Raw genomic sequence first — 27,888 nt, 5'->3', positions numbered from 1 at the left:
TTCTTATTCTTATTCTGTGTTTATTTTCTCAAGCCTTTATCACTATTCACCTTTTTTTTAATCACTATAACATTTCTCTTGATGTATAAAAAAATTATTTTTGTCCCTGAGCCTCCGGGAAGCTGCTCTAAACTTTGGTCTTCAGAACAGATGTCTCCTGACTCCCATAGCCCAAAGGCTGGCCACTTTTTCTCCAGGATGGACAATGTGTCCCCTTCTCACAATACTTTCCCTTCAAGTGTTTCCATCCCTTTCCCTTGTCTTCCATGTAAAGACTTCACAGCAACATTGGAGTAGATTCCATCTGCCATCAGCTGTGCTTGTATGCCACCTGCCTGGATGTTGCTCCCTATTGGCTCTTGTTCTGGACATCGGGATTTCAGAGACTCTTCAGGCTTGCCCCATTCATTGAAGCTGCCATTCCCTCTTAAGTCCATTTCCAGCAGTTCTGTCTGGAAGGCTTCCGTGTCCATGGCTAAAGTCAACCCCTTCGAAAGGACAGTTCTTTTGGTCTCATCTGGGTCTTTGTCAAGCAATTCAGGTGGCCACTGAGTAGAGAAAATATCGCTATTCCTTCTCTCTGTTTCTTCCTGACCCCCTTCACAATGAGAATCTTGGAGGAGATCTTGGCAGGGGTCTGAGTCCCACTGCAAGGGAGACGGAATGCTCTCTAGATCCCAGGTGGAAAGTGTAGCATGGGTACAAGTCTCTGCCATCCCATCTTTTTTCTCCCCAAGTTGGAAGCCCCTTAGTTCAGCTACTGAATCCATTCCTTGAAAAGAACAAAAGTTGTGCTGAGCATTTCTTCAGATACTCCTTACCCTTAGAAGACCTCTTTGGTCTCTAAAATCTCTTTCCTCCCTCATTATTATTTACACTCCCACTTGGCTACAACCCAAAAGATCTCAAGCTCACCCAGAAATCTCCAGCCTCTACATAACAAAGATACAGGTACCTGTGCCAGCTTTGCAGCTTATAAAGACATTCATAAATGTGATTTCACTTAAACAACTACCATGAGATAAAATAGGACAGGTACTGGTGTCTTACAGGAAGCTAACTGGTGTGGTCAATAGAGCACTATCCATCAAGGTCAGAGATCTGAGTTCAAATCTTGCCATAGATATTTACAAGCTGTGTGATCCTGATCAAGCCCCTTAACTCTTTAAACTTCAGGTTCTTTTTCTGTAAAATGGGGGTAATAATAACATCTACTTCCCAAGGTTCTTATAAGGGTCAACATCAAACTTTTACAAACTTTAAAGTTCCCTATAAATGCTAACTTTTATTATCCCCACTTGATAACCAAATAAACTGAGACTCAGAGAGAAATGACTTGCCCAAGGTCACATATCTGGTGAGTAATGCTACTACTAGAACCTAAATCAGACCTTTGGATCCTAAGATACCACAGGACAGCCTCCCTCTAAGTCTCTCCAGGGACATCTGTGCCCATTTCAGGTCCAACTACTGTTGCTTTTAGGGAGCTGAGAATCATTTGAGTTTTTCATTTTTGTAAGGAGATGGAGTGATTTGATGTAGTCAGAAAATATAACAATAAATGATGGCACTTTAATGTGGTTTCACAGGGTTACCCATCTTTTTAGGAAGAGTCAATACTGTCCCCTGATGGCATTAAAGAGTGGTTAGCCATTAGACACACAAACAAAAACAACCAAAAAATTGACTCTACCATTGAAAACTTAAAATAGCCAATACTTAAAGATAGTTGGAAATTCAAGAAAGATGAAAAGAGAGACAGGAGTTATAGAAAAATTGAGGTATTCACTTGAAGGAGGGAGAGGAAGAGACTTTTCTCTCCTCAGGGTCCCCCTCTTCCATCAGCTATGTCATTTCAATCAATCAATAAATATTTATTAAGTTCCAGGCACTGTGCTAAGCACAAGGGATCCAAAAGAAGGTAAAAGACAGACCCTGCCCTCAAGGGGCTCACAATCTAATGGGGGAATCAACATGTAAACATGTATACAAAGCAAGCTATATACAGGATAAACACAAAATAATTAATAAAGGGAAGGGATCAGAATTAAGAGGAGATGGGAATGGCTTCTGGTAAAAGATAGGATTTTAGTCAGGTCTTGAAGGAAATCAGGGGATCAGTAGGTAAAGTGGAAAAAGGAAAGCATTCCAGGCATGGGGGGTGGGGGTGGGAGGAAGCCAGAGAAAATACCCAGAGTGGAAAAATGAACCAAAGAGTACATTTTGGGGAAGAAAGGTATAAGAAGACTGAAAATGCAGGATGGGGCTAATTTATGAATGCCAAACAGAGCATTTTGTCTTTGATCCTAGAGGCAATAGGGATTCATTTGAGTTTATTGAATGGGGGAGGGGGGACAGTAATGTGATCTGACTTGTGTTTTAAGAATATCATTTTGGTAGAATTGTTAGAGTTGGAATGCAGATGAAAGCATACAATTTTTCAGTTGTTTAGGTATATATTTTGGAATTTGGTTTTCCATGATTATTCTATTCGCTTACGAAAACGAACAATATGGAAATATGTTTGGCATGATAATACATGTATAACCCAGATCAAATCACTTGTCAGCTCCAGGAAGGGAGGAAGAGAGACAAGTTTGATTATTTAACTTTGGAAAATTTATGTGGAAATTTGTTAATTCATGTAATTAGTTAAAAAAAGGAGAGTGAAGGAAGGAAGGAAGGAAGGAAGGAAGGGAAATCACTATGGTAATGGAATGTAGGATAGATTGGAATGGGGAGAGACTTGAGACAAACAGACCCACTAGCAGGCTATTGCAATAGTTGAGGTGTGAGGTGATGAGAGGTTGTACCAGAGGTGGCAATATTAAAGGAAAGAAGGGGGTGTATTTGAGAGATGTTGTAAAGGTGAAATCATCCAGCCTTGGCAACAGATTAGATATGGGGGTGAGAAGTCCAGGATGACTCCAACACTATGAGACTAAAAGACTGATAGGTTGGTGTTTCCCTCTACAGAAATAGGGAAGGTTGGTGGGAGCAGGTTTAAGGGGAAAAGATCATGAGTCCTGTTTTGAACAGATTAAGTTTAAGATACCTACTGGAAACAGAGATGTCTGAAAAGCAGTTGGAAGATTGGAGGGCATCAGAGAGTCAGGAGCAGGATAGGTACATTTGAGAATCAACAGCATAAAGATGGTAAGTAAAGCCATGGGAGCTGATGAGATCACCAAGTTGAGTAGTATAGAGGGAGAAAAGAATAGGGCCCAGGACAGATCTTGAGGGATACCTATGATTAGACAGTGGGATCAGGAGGAGACAGAGAACTAATAAGCCATCAAACAGGTAGGAGGAGAACCAGGAGAAAGGAGTGTCCCCAAAACCTAGACAAAAGAGAGTATCAAGGAACGAGTGATCAAAAATGACAAAGGATGCAGAAAGGTCAAGGCTCTTGGGACGACTTGTCCTGGAGAGAAAATACCATCCAGCATTTGCAGAATCAGTTACAGAGTATTAAAGGTGCAGAGTGAAAGCATAGTCGCACTCTATACAATACTGATACAAAGGCAATTATTCAAACATGGAAAGAGCTTCAAGGAATGAGACCTCTGACAGCAAAGGAGAGAAGTAATTATAGATTCATGAGGGAGCTGGCCCTGATAATTAAGAGTTAAGCTGAAGAGAAAATCCCAGCTAAGGTAGCCAACCAACAGGGATGCTGAGATGCTGCCCCTGGGGTGAGTTTTTTGAGGACTCCCCTTGAAGGAGAAAGGTCCTTGAGGACCTTGATAACAGATGTGCTAAAACTGTATCTTGTTCTAGTCCCCTGACCACTCCTAGCCAATATAAATATAAAGGGGCGATGACAGGAAATCAGATCGCAAAGGAGAATTTGGTAGTTATAATACAAATGGTCCAAAGATCAAAGGAGCACAATTTACAAATTGTATGACATAGTAATCAAAATGCATATCCTGGAAATATATACTGAATCAGGGGAAGTCATCAAGGAGTTGCTATCAAGGTTTCTAGTTCCGTGATATGTAAAAATCTAGACAAAATACAGACTTCCACAGCTTCAGACTATCAGAACATCAAAAAAAAGGGGGCCAATAACTTTGAGAAGACTTGAAGTTTTACTGATACCTTTGAGGTGATCTGGATGTGGTCATGAACTAACCCAAGATGGGGGTTGTTCTTTTTCTCCCCCAAATCCATAATGGCGACACCTCAGATGCCTGTTTCTGAACCCTCTTCTATCTCCTAAGGGTCCATGTTGCCCATTTCTCTCAAATCTAATCCACAGTGATATTCTTTGTCTCCTGCTCCCTATCCTCTTCCCCTCTAAGGCTACCTGCCTTATTTAATCCTTTTCCCTGTTCTCATGCCGACATCTGCCTTGATATCTCTCCTGACTTTTTTTTCACCATTTGTCTTAGTATTTTCTGTGCTGTCTGTACTTATTAAAGTATGGTTGCCTCTCTGTTTCCCAGTGCCAGTTATGGTCTTGCCCCAGCAAGTATCTAAAGAACCAGGTATTTTTGCCCCCATTTCATAATTTCATAAATTAATTATCAACTCACCAGAGAAGCTGATAGTTTTGGCAATATGTAGTCCCTACCCATTTGCCTCATTTCTCTTGGGCTGAGTTTGTACTTACTTCTCCCAATGACACCACGTTTTGTGATAAAATCCATCCCAGGTTTCTGGGGAGAATATTCTATAGCTTCTGAGGCAGGCTATTCCACTTTTAATTTATAAAGATATTTTATTTTACCAATTACATGTAATAACAATTTTCCACATAAGTTTTCCTTATGTTTTCCATAAGTTATATGATCCAAATTGTCTCCCTTCCTCCCTTCCCTCGCCCTTCTCTGAGATAGTAAGCAAATTGATCTGGTTATAAATGTATTATTATGCAAAAAATATTCTACTTTTAAACAGCTCTAATTTTTAGGAAAATTTCCCTCCTATCAAGCCTGATTTCTCCTCACTCTAAAATCCACCTATTGTTCTTTATAATTTCACAACATTCATCTTCAATTATTTTGTAGTTGTGGTACTTCCATTTACATGATGGTAGCCAATGTATGACTTTGGGCAAGTCCTTTTACCCTGTTTGCCTCAGCTTCTTCATCTATGAGCCAAGAAATCTTTGCCAAGAAAACCCCAAATGGGGTCATAAAGAGTTGGACATGACTGAAAACAAAAATGACAACAACAAAGTCATTATGCATATCATTTTCTTGGTCCTGCTCACTTCATTTTGTATCAGTTCATGTACGTCTTTCCATTCTTCTCTAAATTTACCATATTCCTTGTTTCTTATAGTGACATTCAACTGGACCCATGTAGCCACAATTTATTTAGCCATTTCCCAATCTATGGGCATCTACTTTGTCTCCAATTCCTTACTATTATTAAAAATAGTAAGGGCTGCTATTACTATTTTAGTGCATGTACATGGAGCCTTTCTTTGGGCCAGTGACATCCTTGTGATCTCTGGTCAAAGGATATGGACATTTTAGCCACTTATTTTACATAATTCCAAGTTGTTTTTAAGAATGGTGGTATGAATTCACAGCTCTACCAATGATGCATTGTACCTGGGGGGACACATAATGAGGGTCTTCAAGTTTTGAATGGCTGTCATTTGAAAGGGGTTTAAACCTGAGGAAGCTGTCACCCCTGCCTCCACCTGGACTTGCACATAACATACCCTGGAAGAATGCTGGCTCCCCAGCGATCCGTGAGACTTCACCAGATGTAGCTGGTAGCCCATCTAACCATGCTCCTTCACGAAGGCCATTGCGTACACCTGTCTCCTCTCCCTCTCTACTTCTGCAATGCCTCACAGGGATCAAATTAATTTGACCATTGCTTCTAGAAAGAGCAAGTCAACTGACTGCTCACTATCCAGAGAGCTCCCTGGCTATCACTCATCCTCTACCAGCCTTCTCTGGCCATCCCTCTCCTCCATAAGTGTTGGTGTCCCCCTACTAGAATACAAACTCTTTGAAGGCAGGAACTATCTTATTTTTGTACTTGTATCCTTAGTTTGTACCGTGTCTAGAACTCCATAAATGCTTTTTCCTTCCATACATTCACTTATTCATTCATTCAATTGAATGTCCTATTCTCTCTCTCTCTCTTTTTTTTTTTCAAAATCTCTAGGGACAGAGAGTCCCGTGGACACCCACTCCACTGTTTTATCGGCTTGACAAAGGGTTTTATTGTCCTCAGGCCAAAGGGACTCTCCTCCCGCTGATATAAGCTCATTGTTCCTGCCTAGACTTCCTTCAGACAAGCAGAACAACTTGTCCACAAACTCCAAAAATCCTTTATGTTCTTATCTGTAATTAAGGTGTTGCCTTGGCCCCTTCCCCCAAGTTGGGGAATTCTAGTACCGCCTACATTCTCTTTTCAGAGGGAAGGATTTCCAAGGGATAAACTCTGGCTGCCTTTCTTTCAGAAACATTCTCCAACTCCTGACTGATGTACACTGGGGGAGAGTATTCTCTGGGCACTCACCGTTTGTGCCTTCTAGTCCCAATACTATCAAGGTGCTCCTGTTCCATTATTGCATGAACAGAATTTTCTCCGGCCTCAAAACCACACTTCACGCTGCCTCCACACTAACTTTCTTGAAGTCCAGCTTTTTAACTTCTCGTTCCCTAGTCCAAGAACCTACACTGTCAACCACATTAAGTCTTCCATCCCTCTATTTGGCCCTCAATTTGGCTGCCTATGGAAAAAAAATCAAAAGAAATTAAAAGAAAAACATCAAAAGCAAATAAACAAACCACCAACTAAAAGCTATGTCACTGAAATGACCAAGCTAGGCCCTGGAGAAGACAAAATGTACCTCCCTATCTTTTTAGTGATAGCGGGGGGCTACAGGCATGGAACCCTAAAATAAACTTCCAGATTCAGTGATGTGTTGATTCATTTTGACGAATAGCTTCTTTTTTATTCTTTTACCAAGGATGAAGGAGTGGAGGGATAAGGAACTTTTTGGATATGGAGGTAATGTAAAAATAAAAGACATCAATGCATATTTTTTTAAACCCTTCCATCTTGGAATCAATACTGTGTTTTGGTTTCAAGACAGAAGAGTGTTAAGGGCTGGGCAGTGGGGGTTAAGTGACTTGTCTAGGGTCACACAGCTGGGAAGTGTCTGAGGCCAAATTTTAACCTAGGACCTCCCGTCTCTGGGTCTGATTCTCAATCCACTGAGCTACCCAGCTACCCAGCTGCCCCCAAATGCATTTTTTAAATGGTAAGAAGGAAAAAAGACCCTCTAGGAATCCTGCACTAATCTAATACCTGTCTGCCTTTTGTTCTTCTTTTCCCTAACATATACCCTTAGGGAAGTCAGTCTTCTCTAGCTTCCAGCCCAAACCAGGTTTATTTTTGCCTCTGGACCAGTGTTAGAATGTAAAATCTTTGAGGGTGTGGATTGTTTCATTCTCCGTAAACCCAGTGCCTAGTCCAATCCCTGGACATTGTGGGTGCTTCATAAATATTTGTTCATTGACTGACCTGGCATGTCCTTCCCTTGCTTATCCACCTAGCTAAGCTTTACTCATTCCTTTGTGGCCTCCCTCAAGAAGAACTTCTGGAATATTCCAGCTCCTGGTCATTTTTCCCTTTTCTAGACTCCTGGACCCTACACAATTCAGTCCTTAATTGTTCTCTGATTGCTTCCTAAGTAGATGCAGAGACCCCATTTTTACACTTCTGTTAAGATTCTCCCTCCTCCCCTTCTTCAACCACTCATCCCACTACCCATTTTGTCCCCCTCTAGTGGCTAGCACTATGCTAGTGTTCAATAACGGTTGGCTAATTCCTTGGCTGGAGGACTTCTTCTGTGCTGTCCAGTCATGCGCTTTTACCATCCCCCAGGATCACAATGACTTCTCTCATGATGAATGGCACTTATTTAGCCGTGACCTCGGGTGATTTTCTGCTCTATGAGGTTGACCATATTCATAGTACTGGCTCCACAAAAGAGCAGTCATCTTGCCCCTTGAGCTGTAACCAAGGAAAACCCTCAGGGCTTCCATCGGCCATGGCAGACTCCTTCCTCTCATTGATTTTTATTCTGCCAGACCAGGAGCCTGGACTTCCCACTTGGACATTCTACCACCATCAAATCTGGTTTAGCACTAGTGCCAGAGACTGACTGCTGACCCACTTCCAGTTCAGGTTTCTTCTACCAACCTAGTTTCACTTTTACAATTCTTTGCTCTGAAGTAGAAACAGCATGATGAGCTAGATCAGCCTAGGCACCACATCAGAAGCCAAGGCTAGAGTGGACTAAGTAACACCATCCCACGAGGACCCACAGTTTCTGACTGAGTCCCAGCTGCATTCCCTGGAGGATTCTTGTGCCATGTTACTTCCCGGTGCCAAACCCACTCCCTCTTCTAGTGTAACACAGGGTTCATATTATATTGCTATAGTCACCAGGTCCCCAAACACAGATTTCCTTCTAAATCAAACTTTAAATGTTTGCTTAAATTCTCCCAAAATCCTACCATTCACTTTGCCTGCTCCCTGCCCAAAACAACACCCCCCCCACTCATGGAACTGATTCATACAGGTTAACAATAAATCGACTTCCTATTGTCAAAGTCTAGGGCACCAAGGACTCCATTTTTCAGTTGGTTTTGGTCAGATCTGACTCTTCATGATCCCATATGGAGTTTTCTTGGCAAAGATATTGCAGTGGTTTGCCATTTCCAGCTCATTTGACAGATGAGGAAACAGAGGAAAACAGGGTCAAGTGACTACTTGCCTAGGGTCACATCTCTGGTATGAAGATGGGATTAACTCTCCCCTGCCCATTTTTAGATTTAATCACCAGAAGTGTATACACCCCACTTACACTTGAGTGGGGAGAGGTCTGTGACCCACATGTGTGATAGTGGGTGACGAATCAGAACCCAATGTCTGCCCCCTGGGCAGTCCTAAACAAAGCTTTAGCTGTAATTTGTGGAGAAGAGAGAAATTATAAGAAAATGCAGCAAGACAAGAAGCTGGAGATTGCTCAGTCATCAGTCAAAGAAAGATTCCATGTGGAATGTGACTGGGAAACAGTTGGAGGCAAGAGCCAACTGCTGACTTGGCTGAGGGCTCTTCTGGCTGATGGTGACTTTGAAGGAAGAAATTGAGTTTATCTCTGAGACTTGGGATAATCAAGTTGGAGCTGACCTGGCTGATTTGAAGGCAGAAGAAGAAGGACAATAGTCCATCTCTCTCTCTCTCTCTCTCTCTCTCTCTCTCTCTCTCTCTCTCTCTCTCTCTCTCTCTCTCTCTCTCTGATTTGTTCCGTTTCATGCTAGTGACTGAATTGCCATTTCTCTCAATATCCTCCAACACCACAAATTGGTCCATGTAAAATGGAAGGAAGACACAGGAAGTGACAAAAAGGAATGGTCTTTTAAAATGCCAAGAACTTCCTGTGAAGAGGTCTTTCGCCTTTAACTTCATCTTGAAGGAACTCCAGCCTGGGACCTCGGACTGCTCTTGGATTTTCCCTTAGAATTACCACATGGGTAAGTGAAAAACTCCAACTCCTTTCCTGGATTTTCTGAAGGGACTAGCCTCAGGAGAGACCTCCCCTCTAGAGAGTGGCTTCATGATTAAAGCCCTTGCTTTACTCATCCCTAGGTCCTCAGATCAAGGCTAAGGCCCCTCCGGCTGAGAACTAATTAGCCCTGTCTGGTTAAGCCAGGGGCCGAAACAAAATACTTAGTGTGTTAGGTTAGATATCTTTCTCTATCCTCTCTCTGATTTTCTTACTTTCACTCTTTCTATATTTCATAAATAAATTGCTAAAAAAATAATTTGGAATTGATTAAATTCTTGGCAACCCTACTCTTAAATAATCTAGTCCAATCCTTTAATGTTAAACTGCTTACATTTTCCCTCTTACACTGTAAGTGTCTGAGGTCAGATTTGAATTCAGGAAGATAAGTCTTCCTAACTCCAGACCCAGCACTCTACTCACTATGCAACCTAGCTACCCACGTCTCTACTGTCTTAGAAAAATTAAAAATTAATATTGTAACGGGTAGCAACAGTGGATAGAGCACTGGTACTAGAATCAGGAAAATTTGGATTCAAATCCAGACTCAGATATTTATTAGCTGTGTGTCCCTGGGCAATCACTTAACTCTGCTTGCCTCAGTTTCCTCATCGATAAAATGAGCTAGAACAGGAAATGGCAAACCATTCCAAGAGAACCCCAAATGGAGTCACAAAAACTCAGGCACAACTGAAATGATTCAACAACAATATGGAACAAATGGGCACGCTGTGTTCAGGCATCATTCTTCTGAGCTCCTCCCCAGACGATTCTCTTCACCTTGAATCTTATATTCCTTCCAAATTATCTCAGAATTCCCCTCCCGCCTCTATTAGCCACATATCAAAGTCTGTCTCATCTGAGAGAGGACAGAATCCACCTTTCTTCACTCTCTATGACCAGTCCTTGATGTAGTAAGATAGAACATGACCGAACAACAAAATAGGGATGGTCGTAGCACCTACCTCTCAGGGTTATCGTGAAGATCAAGTGAGATAATAATTGTAAAGGACTTTGCACAGTGTCTGGCACTTGCTGTATAAATGTTAGCTGTTGCTATTGGTATACCATTGCTATAATTGTTATTGTTATTATAGTGTCCTTGGTGTGAAGTCCTCAGTCTCCCTGAAATCAAGGATTAATCAGTCTTTCCTTAAATAGACGAACTAAGCAAGCAAGCCCTGAGAGTAGAAGGTGGACCATAGGACCATAGGACCATAGGAAGGATCTGAGTTGGGCAGGGAGAAGTGCAAAGCTGTACATTTAGGACTGTTCACACCCTGTACCATTATTGCTGTCCTGCTTGCTTGTGTTTCCCCCCCTGGATTTAGCATAGTTTCTGGCACAGAAAGCACTTGATAAATGTTTTTTTTCATTCCTTCACTTACCTTATGCCTTATGTTCTTAGAGCATACCCTACTTACCTGTGTTCACTTTCTGGGTCAGGAAACTCAGGACTACATCTTCATAAATGTTCTCAATGGTGATGATATGGCTATAGTCTGCAAATACATAATTCTCATATTCATGCAACTCCTAGAATCAAGATGTAGAGAGAGAAGTCAGGGCAGGTGCCTTTGGGAACATCCTTGGCCAACATTTCCAGGGCTTGGAGATATACTGGCTCTTTACCTGCTACTTACAAACAACCCCAAGTCTCCTCCATCCATAATATGCCCTCACTTGATTGTGCCATCTTCTGGAACTATCATCCTATATTGCTCTTTCCTTTCATAGACAAACCCCTTCATCTCCTTTCAGTTACTTCTCAGTCCTTTGTAGTCTTGTTTCCATACTCATCACTCAGCCAAAATTTCTATTTTCAAAGTTGCTAAATTTGGGGGCAGAGTCAAGACGGTGACTTGGAAGCAGCAAAAGTAGATTCCTCTGTGAAAACTCTTCTACACCAATAAAAAACCAAAGCACTTCAAGAGGGACAGAAAACCAAATCCAATAAGAAGACAGATTCGAGGGACCCTCCTGTTCTGTTCAACTTAAAAGCTATGCAGAGAAGGTTGAATTTTAGGGTTTAAGGAAAAAGAAAGAAGGAAGGTCCCAGGGCTCTTCTCCTACCTACTATGCCAAGACTCAAGTGGTTGGTGGGATCTCAGGGCTAGGACTCCAACTGGAACAGAGTGCCTTGCTACCACAACTACCCAAAACTCAGGGCTCTGACCACAGCTGGCAAAGAGGCAGCTGAAGGAGGGAAGACTGGTTGCAGTCTTCAGCCACCACACCTCCATCTTGGGTCTCTGCCTCTGGAAATTTTGGCCTCAGAGTACATTCAGCTCTGTAGATCAGCTCAACTGGATTAATCCAGTCTATCAATAGGGCAAAGAAGAAGCCTCCAGAGGGCAGAGGGGTTCAGTCTCACAGAACTGGAAGAAAAGCAGAGGAGCAAGGGTGCAGAGTGGACAGAGTGCCAGGCACAGCAGTGGGACAGAGCCAAAGGTCTCTCCTGCTCCATCCAACCTGAAAGCCTCTACTGGTACCTGGGGAAGATCTGGCCTCAGGGCACATTAATACAACTGGTCGGCTCCATCAGCCTAATCCAGTTAATCAACTGAGCAGAAAAGAAGTCCTTTCAGGGCAGAAAAGCCCAAACTCACAGATCCAACAAATAAACAGAGAAGCAAGAATACAGCCAATAAGGAGGGAGAAAGAAGGGGAAAAAATATGAGTAAACAACAGAAAAAGAAAAAAAAAGAAATTTAAATTAATAGCTTCTATTCAGATAATGAACAAAGAATAAATGCAACAGAGAAAGACCAAGGAATACCATGCAAAAACTCAGGAACTCCAGTGAACTGGACCCAGGCTCAGGAAGAACTCAAAACACAATTCAAAAAACAATTAAGAAAGTTTAAATAAAATTGGGGAAAGAACTTAAAAAGAAAAATAGGCCATCTGGAAACAGAGGCACATGAACTAAAACAAGAAATGGTGTCCAAAAAGCCAAAATTGACCAGCTTGAAAATGAGGCAAAGAAGGTAAAAGATAAAAACCATAACCTACAAAGAAAAATAGATCAAAAGGAAAAGGAGGTTCAAAATGTCAGGGATGAAATTCAGTCTTTAAAAATTAGAATTGAACATTTAGAAGCAATTTAGAAGCAATTCACAAGGCAGTAAGAATCTATAAAACAATGAAAAAATTGAGGAAATATGAAATACATCATTTATAAAATAACAGACCTAGAAAATAGATCCAGGAGAGACAATTTAAGAATTTTTGGTCTTCTGGAAAATCATAACCAAAGAAAAAGCCTGGACATCATTCTATGGGGAAATTATAAAAACAACAACAACAACAACAACAAAAAAACTTCCCTGATATTCTTGAACAAGAGGGTAAAAGTAGAGATTGAAAGAATCCACAGATCACTTCCTGCATTAAATCTCCAATTGACAACACCCAGGAATGTTATAGCCAAGTTCAAGAACTTCCAAACCAAGGAAAAGATATTACAAGCTGCAAAGTTGCCAAATCCAAAGACCCTTTCTCCATCTTCATCCTTCTTGATTGCTCTGAAGTACTTGATATTGTCAAACACCTTTTCCCTCTTAAATTCTCTCTTCTCTCTAGGTTTTCACAACACCACTCTATCCTGGTTCCCTTTGTGCCTGACTCTCTCTCTCTCTCTCTCTCTCTCTCTCTCTCTCTCTCTCTCTCTCTCTCTCTCTCTCTCTCTCTCTCTCTGTTTTTCTGTCTGTCTGTCTCTTTCTCTGACTCTCTTTGTCTCTCTCTCTCTCTCTTTCCAAATCCCATTGATTCATTTCTCATCTCCATGCAAATTCCCAGATCTATATATATAGGGTTAGTCTCTCTCCTGAATTTCCACCATGTTTAGAACTAGCTATCAGCATCTCAAGTTCTGCATCCTAAAACAGAACTCATTACCTTTTTCCTCAAATCTACCCCTCTTCCCACTGTCCCTATTGCTGTTGAGGGAGTCATCATCCTTCCAGGAAAACAGGTGCAGAACCTTGGGATCATCATCAATGCTTCACTCTCCCTGACCCCATGCATCCAATCAGTTGTTCAATATTCTCAATTTCACCACATCTCTCATATCTGTTCCCTTCTCTCCACTCCCAAGACTACCACCTTAGAATCAATCACCCATCAACTCTTGCCTGAAGTATTGCAGTAGCTTCCTAATTGGTTTTAGATTCTAATTTCTCCCCCATACTATCATTCCTCCACACAGCAGCCAAAATATTTTCCTTAAGAGTGGGTCTAACCAAATGTCATGCTCCAGCCCACTAAGGTCCTTTGTTGTTGTTCCACTGTTTCAGTTGTGTCTGTGTCTGTGATCCTAATTGAGATTTTCTTGGCAAAGATACTGAAGTGATTTACCATTTCTAAGGCTCTAGGGTCAGATTTGAACTCAGGAAGACATCTTTATGATTCCAAGCCCAGAGCCCTAGTCACACACCTGCCCTAATCCTTTTCTGGGACGGTGAATTCTATGATAGCAAGAATTGGGTTTTATCTAAATTTTGATTCTTCTAGGACTTGACACCAGACTCTATGCATTTAACAAATGTCTAATTGTCATAGGATCCCATTGTGGAAACATTAATACTTCCTTTATATTGCAACTGAAAATATCAAGAAATAAGTATATATTCAATCCAAAATCTTTTCAGACTTTTTAATGACTAAGACCAGGTTTGAATTCAGAAAGATGAGCCCTCCCAGCTCCTTCTGTCCACTGTGTCAGGGACTCCCTAATGCCAATAAAAACAAATGCAGATTCCTTTGGCTTTTAAAGCCTTTTATATGATGGTCCACATTGAATATTTGCAGAGCTGATTGCCTAGAAGACCCCCATTCCCACTGCCCACCCCCATCTCTTAGACTCTCTACCTTCAAGTTTCAGTGAAGGAGAAGAATTTCTAGAGCAGCTGATGCAGGAAGGGAGCAAACAGAGAGAGAGACACACACACGGAGGAGAAAAGGATCTCATCAGGGGCTGCATCCAAGCAAGAAAAATGTTCGTTCCTGCCTTTAGGACATTTTCTAGCTCCAACCACAAACCTACCTTAATGTATGTCATTTCAAGAGACAATTGAGTAGAGTAGAATAGAGTAGAATGCAGTAATAGTATATTCTACTACAGTCCAGGGCCATGGAGTATGGTATACCACAATACAGGACAGTGTATGAATATTATATTAGAGTGCAGTGTGTAAACCTTAAAATTTCTTAGACTTATAAATGTTGGAAATTTCACCATTGGGAAATTTCATACTTGGAAAAGTTCTTACTGATAGTCTATTGGAATGTGAACCCCATTGGCATGGGAGGTTCCTCCTCCTCCCTTCTTAAAATTAATTTAGGACAGAAACCTTTTGCTGAACAATGGAAAGGGCTTTGACCTATGCTTAAGCATAGAACAGAAAGTTCTTTGAGTCATGATTGATTTTAGAATTGATACAATAGAGATACTTGGAATGATAGAACCAGGTCTTGGAAATTACAATCTCCACCCTACTCAGTCCTAACAGGATTTAGGAAGGGCTGCAGCATAGATCAAAATTTAATTATTTGAGAATATTACCTTCAACAGACATGTGCAAAGCCACAGACCTCTGGGCGGTCCTGGGTTAAGGTAGAGCCACCATTGGCACAGGGAAGACATAGACAGTGATTGGTAGATGTGAGAACTGAGGGGAGGAAACTTAGATAGTTTCCTTAAAGATAGCGGGGTCTGAGGACTAGGTGGGGTTGGTTGGAGAGGTTTTTGCTCTGAGAGGTTGTGCTCTGAGAAGCTTGCTCTGAAGGAAGCTGGAGGTGGAGGCCCCTGAGACTGTTTCTCCATTTTGGTCACGTGAGTAATAGGGACTGATCTCTTTTCTTTGCCTCAGCTATCTAAGGGCTTGGGCCTTTTGGCCAGCCTAAACAGAAGGGGGTATTTAAGCCCTATTCCCTTCTCTCCCCTTTCTCTCTCCCTCTCTCTCTCTATCTCTAATACCTTTCTTCCTCCTGTTTGTAATTAAACTCCATAAAAGGTTGACTGCTGACTTGAGTTTTCATTTAGGAATTACATAGCTGAATTCCTTGGCGACCTTAAATTAATATATATCAGTCTTTTAAAGTGATTTCCTTGTCACAAGTATTGTATAATACAGGGCAGTGCAGTAACAGCATATTAGAGCAGAGTACCATGCCAGGTACAGGACAGTAGAATGATACTATATTACAATACAGTACAGAGCTGTGGAGTACAGAAGAGAGGAGAGTACAGAGCCACGTAGTGCAGTAAGGTACAACAGAGTGTAGCCTAGTATATTGTAGGCCAGTATAGAAAAATATAGTGTAGCCTAGTGTATTGTAGTCTAATATGGCAAAATATAGTATAGCATATTATATTATAATAAAATATAATTTAACATAGTATATTAAAGTATAGTAAAATACTGTGTAGCCTAGTATATTAAAGTCTAGCATAGTAAAATACAGTGTGGTATAGTACAGTACACTGTAGTCGAGTCCAGGAGGGTGTAGTGTAGTGTAGACTCGTAGAGGGTAACTGGATGTAGTAGAGTATGAAAAGTCTTCTGTAAACCTCAAATTTCCTTCCTGGAATCAGAAGACCTACATTTCAGTCCTGACACTTGCTAGATGTAGCGTATTTACTAGCCAGTTCCTGATTGGCTCTGTGCCTCCGAATTCGGCTCTTCAAACTCCTCCTTCAGGCCTCTTTCCCCATATTTGGGGCAGTGAATGGCAGCATGGAGGCCTGCGGTTCTCTTGAGGGAACAGAGGCTTTGGAGAGAGTGGCTCAAGCACGGGGAAGGCTGACCCTGGGCCATCACACTCACCCGTTTGCAGCCCACCTCCAGCCTACTCAGCAGGTACGGAAGGAAAATCTGGACGAGCCATTCTTGAATAAAATGCTTCCGAGCAAATCTGCTGTCAGACTCCAATTTCTGGAAGAGCAGTCAGGCAATAAGCATTTGTGGGTCCTGTCCCACACACCTACTATAAGAGGCACTGGAGGGTCTGAAGACCAAGGGGGAAATCATTCCCAGACCCGAAGAAGCTTACAATCTCGCTGTTGTTCAGTCAGATCTGACTCTTCATGACCCCATTTGGAGTTTTCTCGGCAAAGATACTGGAGTGCTTTTGCCATTTCTTTTTCCAGCTCATTTTACAGAGGAGGAAACTGAGGCAAACAGGGTTAAATGGCTTGCCCAGGGCTATATCACTAGCAAATATCCGAATCCAAATTTGAACTCGGATCTTCCAGGGTCCAGGCTTAGAGCACCACCGTAGTCTAGCTAGAGGAAACAAATACAAAATCCTCTGTTTGGGGTTCAAAGCCCTCCCCACCCCTCCTCACCCTTTCCCTTCCCTCTTTCTGGAAAGGAAGCTAGAGCTCAGGGGAGCAGCCAGGGTCCGGGATGGGGTGCTCTTACTTTCAGCACGCGGCCCTTGACCTTCTCCAACAGGCAGATGACTTGCCTCCGGCGAGTGGCTGAGGACACGTGCTTCTCTGAAAGCTGCTGGAAGGTGTACACGGCATTTTCCATCAGCTAAGAATGAAAATGGTAGAGAAATGCACTTGCTATGGAAAAGATGTGTGATCTGAGTCCTCCAGTTCCCTTTTCCCAGCCTCCAGGGCCATCCCTGGCTGGAGAAAGTCTCCAGGAGGACCTGCTCCGGGCTTCCTTCTCACCCACTCCCAGCCCAGCCCAGCCCAGAGCAGAGCAGACACTGGCCCTTCCTGGTACCTGCTGCATGAGATCCTGAGCACTGAAGACGAGGTTTCTAGTGCCGTGAAACCCAAATCTTTCCTTCAAGCCCTGAAGACTGTGCCAGTAGAGCTCTGCTTTCTGGTAGCATGGCTGCATCAGCCCTAAGTCCCAGGGCACGTCTCCCAAGGAGCAAACCTGCGAACGGGGAGCACATGGGGAAGTCTGAGCCTTTGCTGCCCAGTGCAGGCTGGTGACTTGGTCAAAAAGAGAACACTATTTCACCTAGGATTGGGGAGAGCTGCTTTTAGGGTTCAGAGAAAGGAGAGGAAGGATCCCCTGACCTCAGATGCGACAGAGAAGTTAGCCTCGGAGGGACTGCCTTGAGAAAATGTTTTGATCATGCAACCCATCTCAATAAGATAGAAAAGAGGAAGCTCTCTAAAGAGTACTTTTCAACCACCTCAGATTTACAAAAACAACATGCAAAGACAATTAGCTGGGGGGAAATATCATGGCACAGTCCTATAAGACAGTTAGTGAGTGGCTCAGTGGATGGAGAGCCAGGCCTAGAGATGGGAGGTCTTAGGTTCAAGTTTGACCTCAGATACTTCCCAGCTGTGTGACCTTGGGCAAGTCACTTGACCCCCATTGCCTAGCCCTTACCATTCTTCTGCCTTAATACACAGTATTGATTCCAAGATGGAAGGTGAGGGTTTAAAAAAAAAAAAACAGCATTAGGAATAGTCCAGGACAGGGTGAGGAAGGCTGGTGACAAAGGCTGATGACTAATGCTAGCTGTCAACAAGGAAATGGCTTTTTTTAGAGGAAGAGCAAAGGAAAGAAATATGGCTCAGATAATTGGCATGGTGATGAGGGATGACAAAAGAAGACAGAACTTAAGAGCACTTATTTCTGCTTGTCTTGGAAAACTGAAAATCTAATTAAGGGAGGACATGGTAAGGGTGACCGACATCTCCCAATGAATTCAATGGCCAAACCAAGATGAATTGTATTCCCGTATACTGCATTATATCTTGCTAAAGCTATCGACTGGCCAGGAGCCATATTTCAATTCCCAACAAGGTTCTAGAGCATGACACATGTTGGAGGGGAAATGGAAAAACAGGGGCACTGATGCACTGTTGGTGGAGCTATAAACTGGTCCAACCATTTTGGAGAGCAATTTAGATTTATACCCAGAGAGTTATAAATCTGTGTATAAAGAACTGTGGGAGTAGAAACACAGGAGAAAAACAACTGCTTGATCACATGGGTTGATGAGGATATGACTGGGAATGTAGACTCTAAATGATCACCTTGGTACAAATAATATGGAAATAGGTCTTGATCAATGACAAATGTAAAACACATGTGGAATTGCACGTCAGCTACTGGGGAGGAGGGGAGGGAAAGGATATGAATCATGTAACCATGGGAAAATATTCTTAATTAATTAAATTAAATTTTTCAATTAGAAAAAAACTGTGCATACCCTTAGACCCAGCTATACCATTGAACAGACTAATTTTTTTTAAACATGGAAAGGAGCTATATGAGATAATGAACAATAAAATGAGTAGAACCAGGAGAACATTATATACATTCATGGAACTAATGCCAGAAGAATAAACTGAATGTTACCTCCAGAAAGTAAACAGAAAAGAAAAACATGAAGGCTTAATTTATATGAACATGTTGGGCTCCCTGATGATATCCTTTGAGATGCAGGGAGGGTAAGAAGGAGCTGGGACACTTGGGGACAGAATTCATTATGTAGATATGAAGAAAAGCAAATTAAATACATAGGAGATCTGTGATTTCATTTGTGTACTATCTTCTTTTTCTTTGTATATGGAAATGCTTGTACTGTTTGGTTTTGTAAACATCTGGAATAAAAAAAATTTTGGAAAAAATATTGTAGAACATATCATTAAAGGGAAGTCTTGTGAGCAAATAAGGCAGTCAATAAGCATTTTTAGGTGCCATCATGTGCCAGGAATTGTGCCAAATGCATTCTAATTAATATCTCATTCAATCCTCGGTTTAGGGTATATGTTATTATTATACTCACTTTATAGATAAGGAAACTGAAGTACAGGTCAGGGTCACATAGCTAGTAAGTGTCTAAGACTGGATTTGAACCCAGTTCTTGACTCCAGAACTAGTACTCTCTCCACTTTAGCCCCATTCAGACATTTTCAGTTGTGTCACCCCATTTGGGGTTTTCTTGGCAAAGATACTGGAGTGGTTTGCCATTTCCTTCTTCAGCTCATTTTACAGATGAGGAAACTGAGGCAAACATGGTTAAGTGATCTGTCCAAGGTTACAACTAGTAACGCGTCTGAGGCCAGAGTTGAACTCAGGAAGATGAGTTTTCCTGACTCCAGGCCTGGCTCTCTATTCCCTGCATTACTAAGCTGGTGGTACAGGAGAAGGCTAGAGATCTATTATGCCTCAATTTTACCAAAGGATTTTTTATTGTCTCCTAATAGACTCGTCCAAAAAGATGGAATAAAAATGGCGGAACAAATAAGCAATTAATGGATCATCATCAGCCTGAAGGGAGGTTTCCAGTGAAATGTCACTGAACTCCTTCCTTAGCTTTATTCTAGACATTTTTGTTAATGAAAGAAATGAAGGTATAGATGATATACTTGTCAAGTCTTCCTATAACACAAAGCTGGTAGGAATGATTAATCCACGGGGTGATCAAATCAGGCTCTAAAACCATTTTGACCTTCTAGATCAATGGGGCAAGTCCAATAAAATGAAACTTGAGAAGGATGAATATAAAACCCAAATTAGCTCGGTTCAGAAAAAACCAACATCTCCCAATGAATTCAAATGGCCAAAACCAAGATGAATTGTATTCCCATATGCTGTATTATCTCCTGCTAAAGTCATTGGTTCACCGGGAGTGATATTTTGATTCCAACAAAATTCTAGAGCATGCCAAATGTTGGAGGGGAAATGGGAAAACAGGGGCACTGATGCACTGTTGGTGGAGCTATAAACTGGTCCAACCATTTTGGAGAACAATTTGGATTTATACCCAGAGAGTTATAAAACTGTTTACTCTTAGATCCAACTTCAGGGAAAAAAAATCAACAGCTTTTGGACGGGATGGGGGAGTAGAGTTGACCAAAAACTCAGATGAGTAAGTTCTGGGAATGGGTTGGTGGACTGCAAGTTCAATATTGTAAAGTAGTTAGATAACAATTCAAGGCAATCAGCCTTTATTAAACACTTACTATGTGCCAAACACTATGAGGAAAGACTAAGGACATAAATACTAGCTGACACAAAGATAGTCCCTGCCCTTAAGAAACTTACATTCTTTGTGTGTGTGTGGTTATTTATAATTTTATTTAATTGATTAATTTAAGTGTTTTTCCAGGATTAAAAAAAATCATGTTCTTTCCCTCCTCTCCTCTTATCTGCTCCCATAGCCAAAGAATGAATCCACTGGGTTTTACATGTGTCATTGAACAAGAGCTATTTCCATATTATTGATAATTTCACTAGGGTGGTCGTTTAGAGTCTACATCCCCAATCATATCCCCATCAACCCATGTGATCAAGCAGTTGTTTTTCTTCTGTGTTTCTGCTCCCACAGATAGAAGCTTACTTTCTAATGGGTAAAGACACTATATGGATGGCAATTGACAAGCAGGATGTGGAGAGGAAATGTCCTAAATGACAAAGAAAAATAAAGGCTCAGCAGCCAAAGCAAAAATGGCTAATTCTAAAGTATTCTGCCCCTTCTGGAACATTCAGAATGATCTGTCTAATCCTACGAGCCCTACGTTCTGGGAAGAACAACGAGAAGCTGGAGCTCGTCCTTTTGGGGCAGCCAATCCATTCCATTGGCTGAAGGAGCTAAGAATTTTTAGACCAGAGAAGACAAGACTTGGGGGGGGGGCATTTTATGTGTCTCCAAGAATCTGGAGAGCTGTCAAGAGGAAAATTAGATTCTTCTTCATGTAGAGTGAAATGAGCAGAACTGGGAGAACACTGTACACAGTAGCAGCAATATTGGACCAGGATTATCTGTGAAAACTTGGCTACTCTCACTAATGCAGTGATGTGGGACAATCCTGAAAGACATGGCGGGGAAGGCTATCCACCTCCTGAGAAAGAACTGTTGGAGTCCTCTTTCACATCATGGAAAGCCCAATGGAATTACTCATGGGCTACGGGAGGGGGTTGGTGGGAGGGAGGGAAAGAACATGAATCTCGTAAGCATGGAAAAATATTCTAAATTAATTCATTAAAGAAATTTTTCCAGATCATATCAGTGGATTTATGGTTTTATTTTAGGTTTGGGTTCTGCAGGAGTGCGCTCTCACAACAGTGACCAATACGGAAGTGTGCTTTGCATGACAATAAAACATTAAAAAAAATTAGACTTGTTCTGGGTGGTTCTGTGGAGGGGGACGGATGGAAGCGTTATCAATGGGCAGCTTTGGGTTTGAGGTCAGGAAAGACTTTCTAACAATCAGAGCTGTCCAAAGATGATAAAGTTTGCCTCTGGATTTGCTTCATTCCCAATCACTCAAGGCCTTTAAACAGAGACTAAATGTCATGGAGGCTGTAGGAGATTTTTTTTAAACCCTTACCTTCCATCTTGGAGTCAATGCTGTGTATTGGTTCCAAGGCAGAAGAGTAGTAAGGGCTAGTCAATGGGAGTTAAGTGACTTGCCCAGGGTCACACAGCTAGGAAGTGTCTGAGGCCAAATTTGAACCCAGGACCTCCCATCTCTAGGTCTGGCTCTCAATCCACTGAACTACCCATCTGCCACCCCCACCCCCTTTTTTTTTTAATAAACCCTTTCCTTCTGACTTAGGTTCCATTCTAGGGCTAGGCAATTGGAGTGAAGTGACTTCTCTAGAGTCACACAGCTAGGAAGTATCCAAGGCCACACTGGAACCCATGCCCTCTGGATTCTAGGTCCGAGTTGTGGCCCCCAACTGTTCCACCTCCTTTTTTTTTTTTTTAAAGATTCTTCCTTAAGTGATCTCTTCCAGCCCCAACTGTCTAAGATTCTTCACATGGTAGCCCTTGGAGGAAGGTGATTTCTACATGTTTCCTATTATAACTCACTTCCCCTCAGTGCCAAGGAAGTGCCCCAAATGGTTTCACAGTCAGCACTTTCTGCTTTCTTATTAGGCACTAGGAAATGTGATCTCCCCCGCAGGACAAGCACAAGATCTGGGATGGCGACCTACAGAACAGCTGCAGGAAGTGTGGCACCAGCCAGGATACACAAAGGGAGAACTGGAGAAAGTAACAAGAGCCCTCTTCAGCTCCTTTGGCATTCAGTGGGACGATTTCCAGTGGAGAGACACGTCGGACACCCTCCCCTTGCACGAGGCTGTCCGGAAAAGGGGGCTCACGGGAAAGGGGGAGAGAGGCAGGGAGGGAACGAGCAATTATCAAGCATCTGCTAAGTGCCAAGGCTCTCTGCTGAGCCCTTTAGAAATATCTCAACGACAACCCTTTGAGGTAGGTGCTATTATTCTGCCTAGTTTACAATCGAGGACACTGAGGCAGGGAGCAGTTAAGTGATCTACCCAGGGTCACATAGCTAGCAAGCGTCTGAGGGCACATTTGAACTTGAGTCTTCCGGTCTCCAAGCCTAGCACCAATATTCATGAAGCTAAATTTAAATTGACTGATAAAGTTAAATGCTATGAATGTCTATATAATTAAATATATAATATAAATAATAAATAAGTAATAAAATATAAATATAGTTAAATGTCTATATAGTTAAACATGTAATATAAATAATAAAATATAAATATATAGTTAAATATATAATATAAATAATCAATAAATAATAAAATATAAATATAGTTAAATGTCTATATAGTTAAATATGTAATATAAATAATCAATAAATAATAAAATATAAATATAGTTAAATGTCTATGTAGTTAAATATGTAATATAAATAATAAAATATAAATATAGTTAAATGGCTCTATAGTTCTCAAGAGGAGAAGTCCAAGGTCTGTTTAATTGCAAGGAAAAAAATGTTCCAAATCACAAATCATTAGAAAAACATGAATTAAAGCAATTCTGAGGTCCAACTGGCAAAACTGGCAGAAGAAGTATCAGAAGGGGGCAGCTGGGTAGCTCAGTGGTTTGAGAACCAGGCCTAGAGATGGGAGGTCCTGGGTTCAAATCTGGCCTCAGACACTTCCTAGCTGTGTGACCCTGGGCAAGTCACTTGACCCCCATTGCCTAGCTCTTACTTCTGCCTTGGAACCCATACTCAGTCTTGATGCTAAGACAGAAGATAAGGGTTAAAAAAAAGACTTATATGGACTGATGCAGAGTGAAATGAGAGGTGTCAGGAGACTCTTCTGCCTTGGAACTAATACACAGCATTGGTTCTAAGACAGAAGGTAAAGGTTTAAAAAAGAAAGAAACACACAGCTTCAGAGAAACCTGAAAAGACTTCTATGAACTGATGCAAAGTGCACCAGGAGGATAGATTAAACTATAGCAAAATTACAAAAACAAATAATTTTGAAAGACTTAAGAATTCTGATTGATGCAGTGACTCACCAGGATTCCAGAAGGCTGATCATGAAGAAATCTACCTCTCTTCTCCTGACACAGAGGTGATAGATATGTGGACTGAGAAACACATTTTTGGACAGAGCCAATATGAGAATTTTCTTATGACTGATTATGGGTATTTGTTTTTGTTTTTGTTTTTTTTTAAACCCTTACCTTCCATCTTGGAATCAATACTGTGTATTGGTCCCCAGGCAGAAGAGTGGTAAGGGCTAGGCAATGGGAGTCAAGTGACTTGCCCAGGCTCACACAGCTGGGAAGTGTCTGAGGCCAGATTTGAACCTAGGACCTCCCACCTCTAGGCCTGACTCTCCATCCACTGAGCTACCCAGCTGCCCTCATGGGTATTTGTCTTAAGGATTTTATTTTCCTTTTTTTTTAATGGAGAGAAAATATAAATGCTTTGGTAATTTTCTCAAATTTTTAATTTTTTTAAAAAAAAGTATAGGCTGAAGGATATAGATTAGGACCACCCGGGGAGCTCTCACCTCCTCTTTCAGTACAGCAATGACCCGGCTTCTCTGCACATTTCTGAGCAGACGGTCTATTCGATGGATGAGAAGGGTGCCAATCATGCCGACCCCTTCACTAATAGGGCGCAGGAGCTCCTCCAACACCCAGACCAGTTGTGGCTCCACTTCCTGGCAGAGGAAGGACTCAGCAGGGCCACATACCATTGCTGGAGAAAGAGCAGAATGCTTTATGAGGACCTAGGTTCAGCAAAAAGCTGGGCTGCAGCGTGCTCCTGGTTCTGGGGGGAGATACCAGGCTCACAGGACAATTCTCTGACTCAAAAAGGTGCTGGGTGGCTCAGTGAATAGAGAGCCAAGACTAGAAATGGGAGGTTCTGCATTCAAATACGGCTTTAAACACTTCAACACTTGACCCTGGGCAAGTCACTTAACCCTCATTGCCTAGCCCTTACTGCTTTTCTGCCTTGGAAGGAATTCTTAGTGTTGAGAATTGGTTCCAAAGCAGAAGAGTGGCTGGGGTTAGGGAACTGGGGTTAGGTGACTTGCCCAGGGTCACACAGCTAGGAAGTATCTAAGCCAGATTTGAACCCAGGGCTTCCCATCTCTAGGCCTGGCACTCAATCCACTGAACTACCCAGCTGCCTTCAAGGTGTGGGGTTTTTGTTTTTGTTTTTTAGATGCTTAGTCACTGGACTGTGAGCAGCACAAACAAAAGGGAGGAAAGTAGGAGATGGGTTTGGGGTAGGGAGAGGGTCAGAGACATTCTGGAGCTGAGTCTGGCCTTTATGCAACCTGCTCCAGACCGAAGCAGAGTCTTCCTCACCCAACCAATTCTCACATTGAAGTTTCTGAGCAATCTGATTGCTTAATGCAAGCATCTGATCCACCTCGGGACGAATTTTCTTCTCTAATTCTTTCTGCGATTCTTCCTTTCCTTGATGAAAATTCTGGAGCTCAGAGGAAATCAGCTTTAATACTAGAATATAAATGTCATCCAAGAACTGTACAAGTGAAAAGCAGGAGCCAGCCAGATACAGAGACGGAAAGACAAAAACAAAAGGGGAGAGAGAAAAAGAAGGGAGAAAGAGAGGAAGAAGGGGGAGATATATATAGAGAGAGAGAATGGGAAGGGAAAGGGAAGGGAGAGAGGAGAGAGGGAGAAAGAGCAAGAGAGAGAGAGAGTAAGAGGGAGAGAAAGAGTGAGAGAGAGTAAGGGGAGAGAGAGAGAATAATAGAGAGAGTAAGCGAGAGTGAGTGAGAGTGAGAGAGTGAGAGAAATAATAAGAGAGAGAAAGAGCAAGAGAGAGTAAGAGCAAGAGAGAGGGAGGGAGAGAGGGAGGAAGAGAAAGAGAAAAAGAGAGGGAGGAAGGGAAAGAGTAAGAGAGAGTGAGGGAGAGAGTGATGGTGGGAGAGGGAGAGAGAGTAAGAAAGAGCAAGAGAGAGAGGGAGGGAGAGAGAAATTTTATTTAATTATTTAATTTGGAATATTTTTCCATGGTTATATGATTCTTTCATGTTCTTTCCCTCCCTTCCTTCCCCGTCCCCACCTGTGAACTTTAGATTACTCCACCCTACTTAGTCTAACAAAAATCAGGAAACTATAAACTTTAGATTACTCCACCCTACTTAGTCTAACAAAATCAGGAATGTCTACAACCATACTTAAAAGAGAAAGAGCAAGAGTGAGAGAGAGAGTAAGAGAGTGAGAGAGTAAGAGAAAGAGCAAGAGTGAGAGAGAGAAAAAGAGAGAAAGAGGGAGGAAGGGAGAGAGTAAGTGAGTGAGAGAGTAAGAGAAAGAGCAAGAGTGAGAGAGAAAAAGAGAGAAAGAGGGAGGAAGGGAGAGAGAAAGAGAGAGAGAGAGTAAGAGAAAGAGCAAGAGTGAGAAAGAGAGAAAGTGTGTGTGAGAGAGACAGAGAGAGAGAGACAGACAGACAGACAGAGAGAATGGGAATTAGAAAAGCATATGGCTTTATGTCAAAGATATTTGTAGAGGTCATGGCAGAATATCTGAAGGGAATCGGTATTTTGAATGGCCTTTTCCTAGACACCCCCAAACCCCAAGTGCTGACCAAAGAAGCACCATGCCAATACATAGCAAGACTGTTGGTTGTATTTCTTTCTGTTTCATTTAGTGGGGGCTGTCATAGAACCCATTTCCACAGCCTTGAGGGCTTTCTGACACCCCCAAAGCACCAAGCACCTGCTCCACAGGGGTGCTTATTGAAGGGTTTCTGTATAGAGTCTCCCACAAACACTGGGTAGAAATCTCCATATAAGCCAGGCTTGCTAGCCTTTCTTGTGCCACAGATCTCTGGAGGTAGAGCCTAAGGGCTCCTTCTCAGAATAATGTTTAAAAAATTGAAGGAAATGTTTCATTTCAGTTAGAGGAGAGAGAACAAAGATGTAATTTTTTTCCTGTCCAAGTTTCTCTCTCCACCATCGAGTCAGGCCACAGTTCTGGTCTTCAGGGCTAAGAAACCCTGCTCTATTCCCTCTGCTCAGGAGAAGCCTGTGGCTCAGTGGCTCTTGTACCCCAGGGGGTACAAGAGGCCAGAGTGGGGAACTCACCTTCCTCCAGGCCCACTTCCTCCTGCTCCCCACACCCCTGAGCACAGCTGGCTTGGTGGCCCGGAGCCTCGGCAACAGATCCCGCATCAGCAGGTTGGTGAGGATCTAGGCCCAAAGAAGGCAGAGGTGAGGGCTTCCGGGCTCCCTCTCCCACACTCCCTCCCTAGGTCACTGGCCCACCACATGCCACAAACCTCAGCATCTGTGCCCAAGAGGAGGTGGTCAACTCCGTAACTGCCTTTCTCTTGCCTGTAAGACTTCACTGCCTCCAGAAATGCCTCTGCATCGGGGGATCCTCTCTGTAAAACTGAAGCCAGTTTTGTCTTAGTCCTCCATGCTTCGGCCAACGCATGGTGGTCAGGCAAGGAGGCAGCTATTCGCCCTGAGAATCCTCTCTGGCTGTCAAAGTCCATTTCCAGCGGGGCATTTTCCCTGGTCCTTGTGGCCACTGAAGGCAGAGTCCTGCCTACCCCTCTCTCGATAGCAGTATTCATTTTCTGCTCTTCCTAGATGGCGAGTTCCAAAGAAGATGGCATGGCAGTTTATGAAAGACATTGAAAAGCTGGAAAGTGTCACAGGAAGTACAATTGGGGAAACTGGGTGAGCCGGGGGAAAGAGAACTGTGTCTAAGCATCCGGGGAAGAAGCATTATTAGACTTGTTCCCTTCGTCCTCAGGAGGTCAAATCAGGAACAATAGAGAAGAGAAGTTGTTAAGAGGCCTGTTGGGGGCCAGATATCAGGAAAAACTTTCTAACCACAGGGATGGCTGCCCCGAAAGTAGAGTGAGGTGCCTTGAGTAGTGCATAATTCAGTCTAGGATTTTACCAGCAATCGTGTCAAGTTCAACAACCAATTATTTTAAAGATACTGTCCTCTTCCCTTAAAAAAAAATCAAGAAAAAGGGGCAGTGAAGTGGCTGGAGACAGGAGATCTCAAATCTGATCTCAGATACTTCCTAGCTATGTGATCCTGGGCAAGTCACTTAATCTTGACTGCCA

At 42.3% G+C, this 27,888-nt stretch overlaps 1 protein-coding gene across 1 annotated transcript; it reads right to left on the bottom strand.

The window, feature by feature from the left end:
* On the bottom strand, positions 1-27,878 carry NIBAN3 (niban apoptosis regulator 3). Its single transcript, XM_007488602.3, has 9 exons — positions 27,084-27,878; positions 26,890-26,994; positions 25,160-25,322; positions 24,337-24,527; positions 17,296-17,454; positions 16,981-17,097; positions 16,384-16,491; positions 10,978-11,089; positions 1-772 (listed from the first exon to the last, which is right to left on the bottom strand). Exons 1-9 carry the CDS (start codon positions 27,381-27,383, stop codon positions 219-221), a joined length of 1,809 nt encoding a protein of 602 aa, XP_007488664.2. The 5' UTR covers positions 27,384-27,878; the 3' UTR covers positions 1-218.
* Between the last annotated feature and the right edge of the window lie 10 nt (positions 27,879-27,888).

Source organism: Monodelphis domestica, chromosome 3, assembly GCF_027887165.1.
Source record: "Monodelphis domestica isolate mMonDom1 chromosome 3, mMonDom1.pri, whole genome shotgun sequence".
Classification (NCBI taxonomy): Eukaryota; Metazoa; Chordata; class Mammalia; order Didelphimorphia; family Didelphidae; genus Monodelphis; species Monodelphis domestica.
Note: the sequence above shows the minus strand (reverse complement) of the source record. Positions and strands in the feature narration are given on the sequence as shown.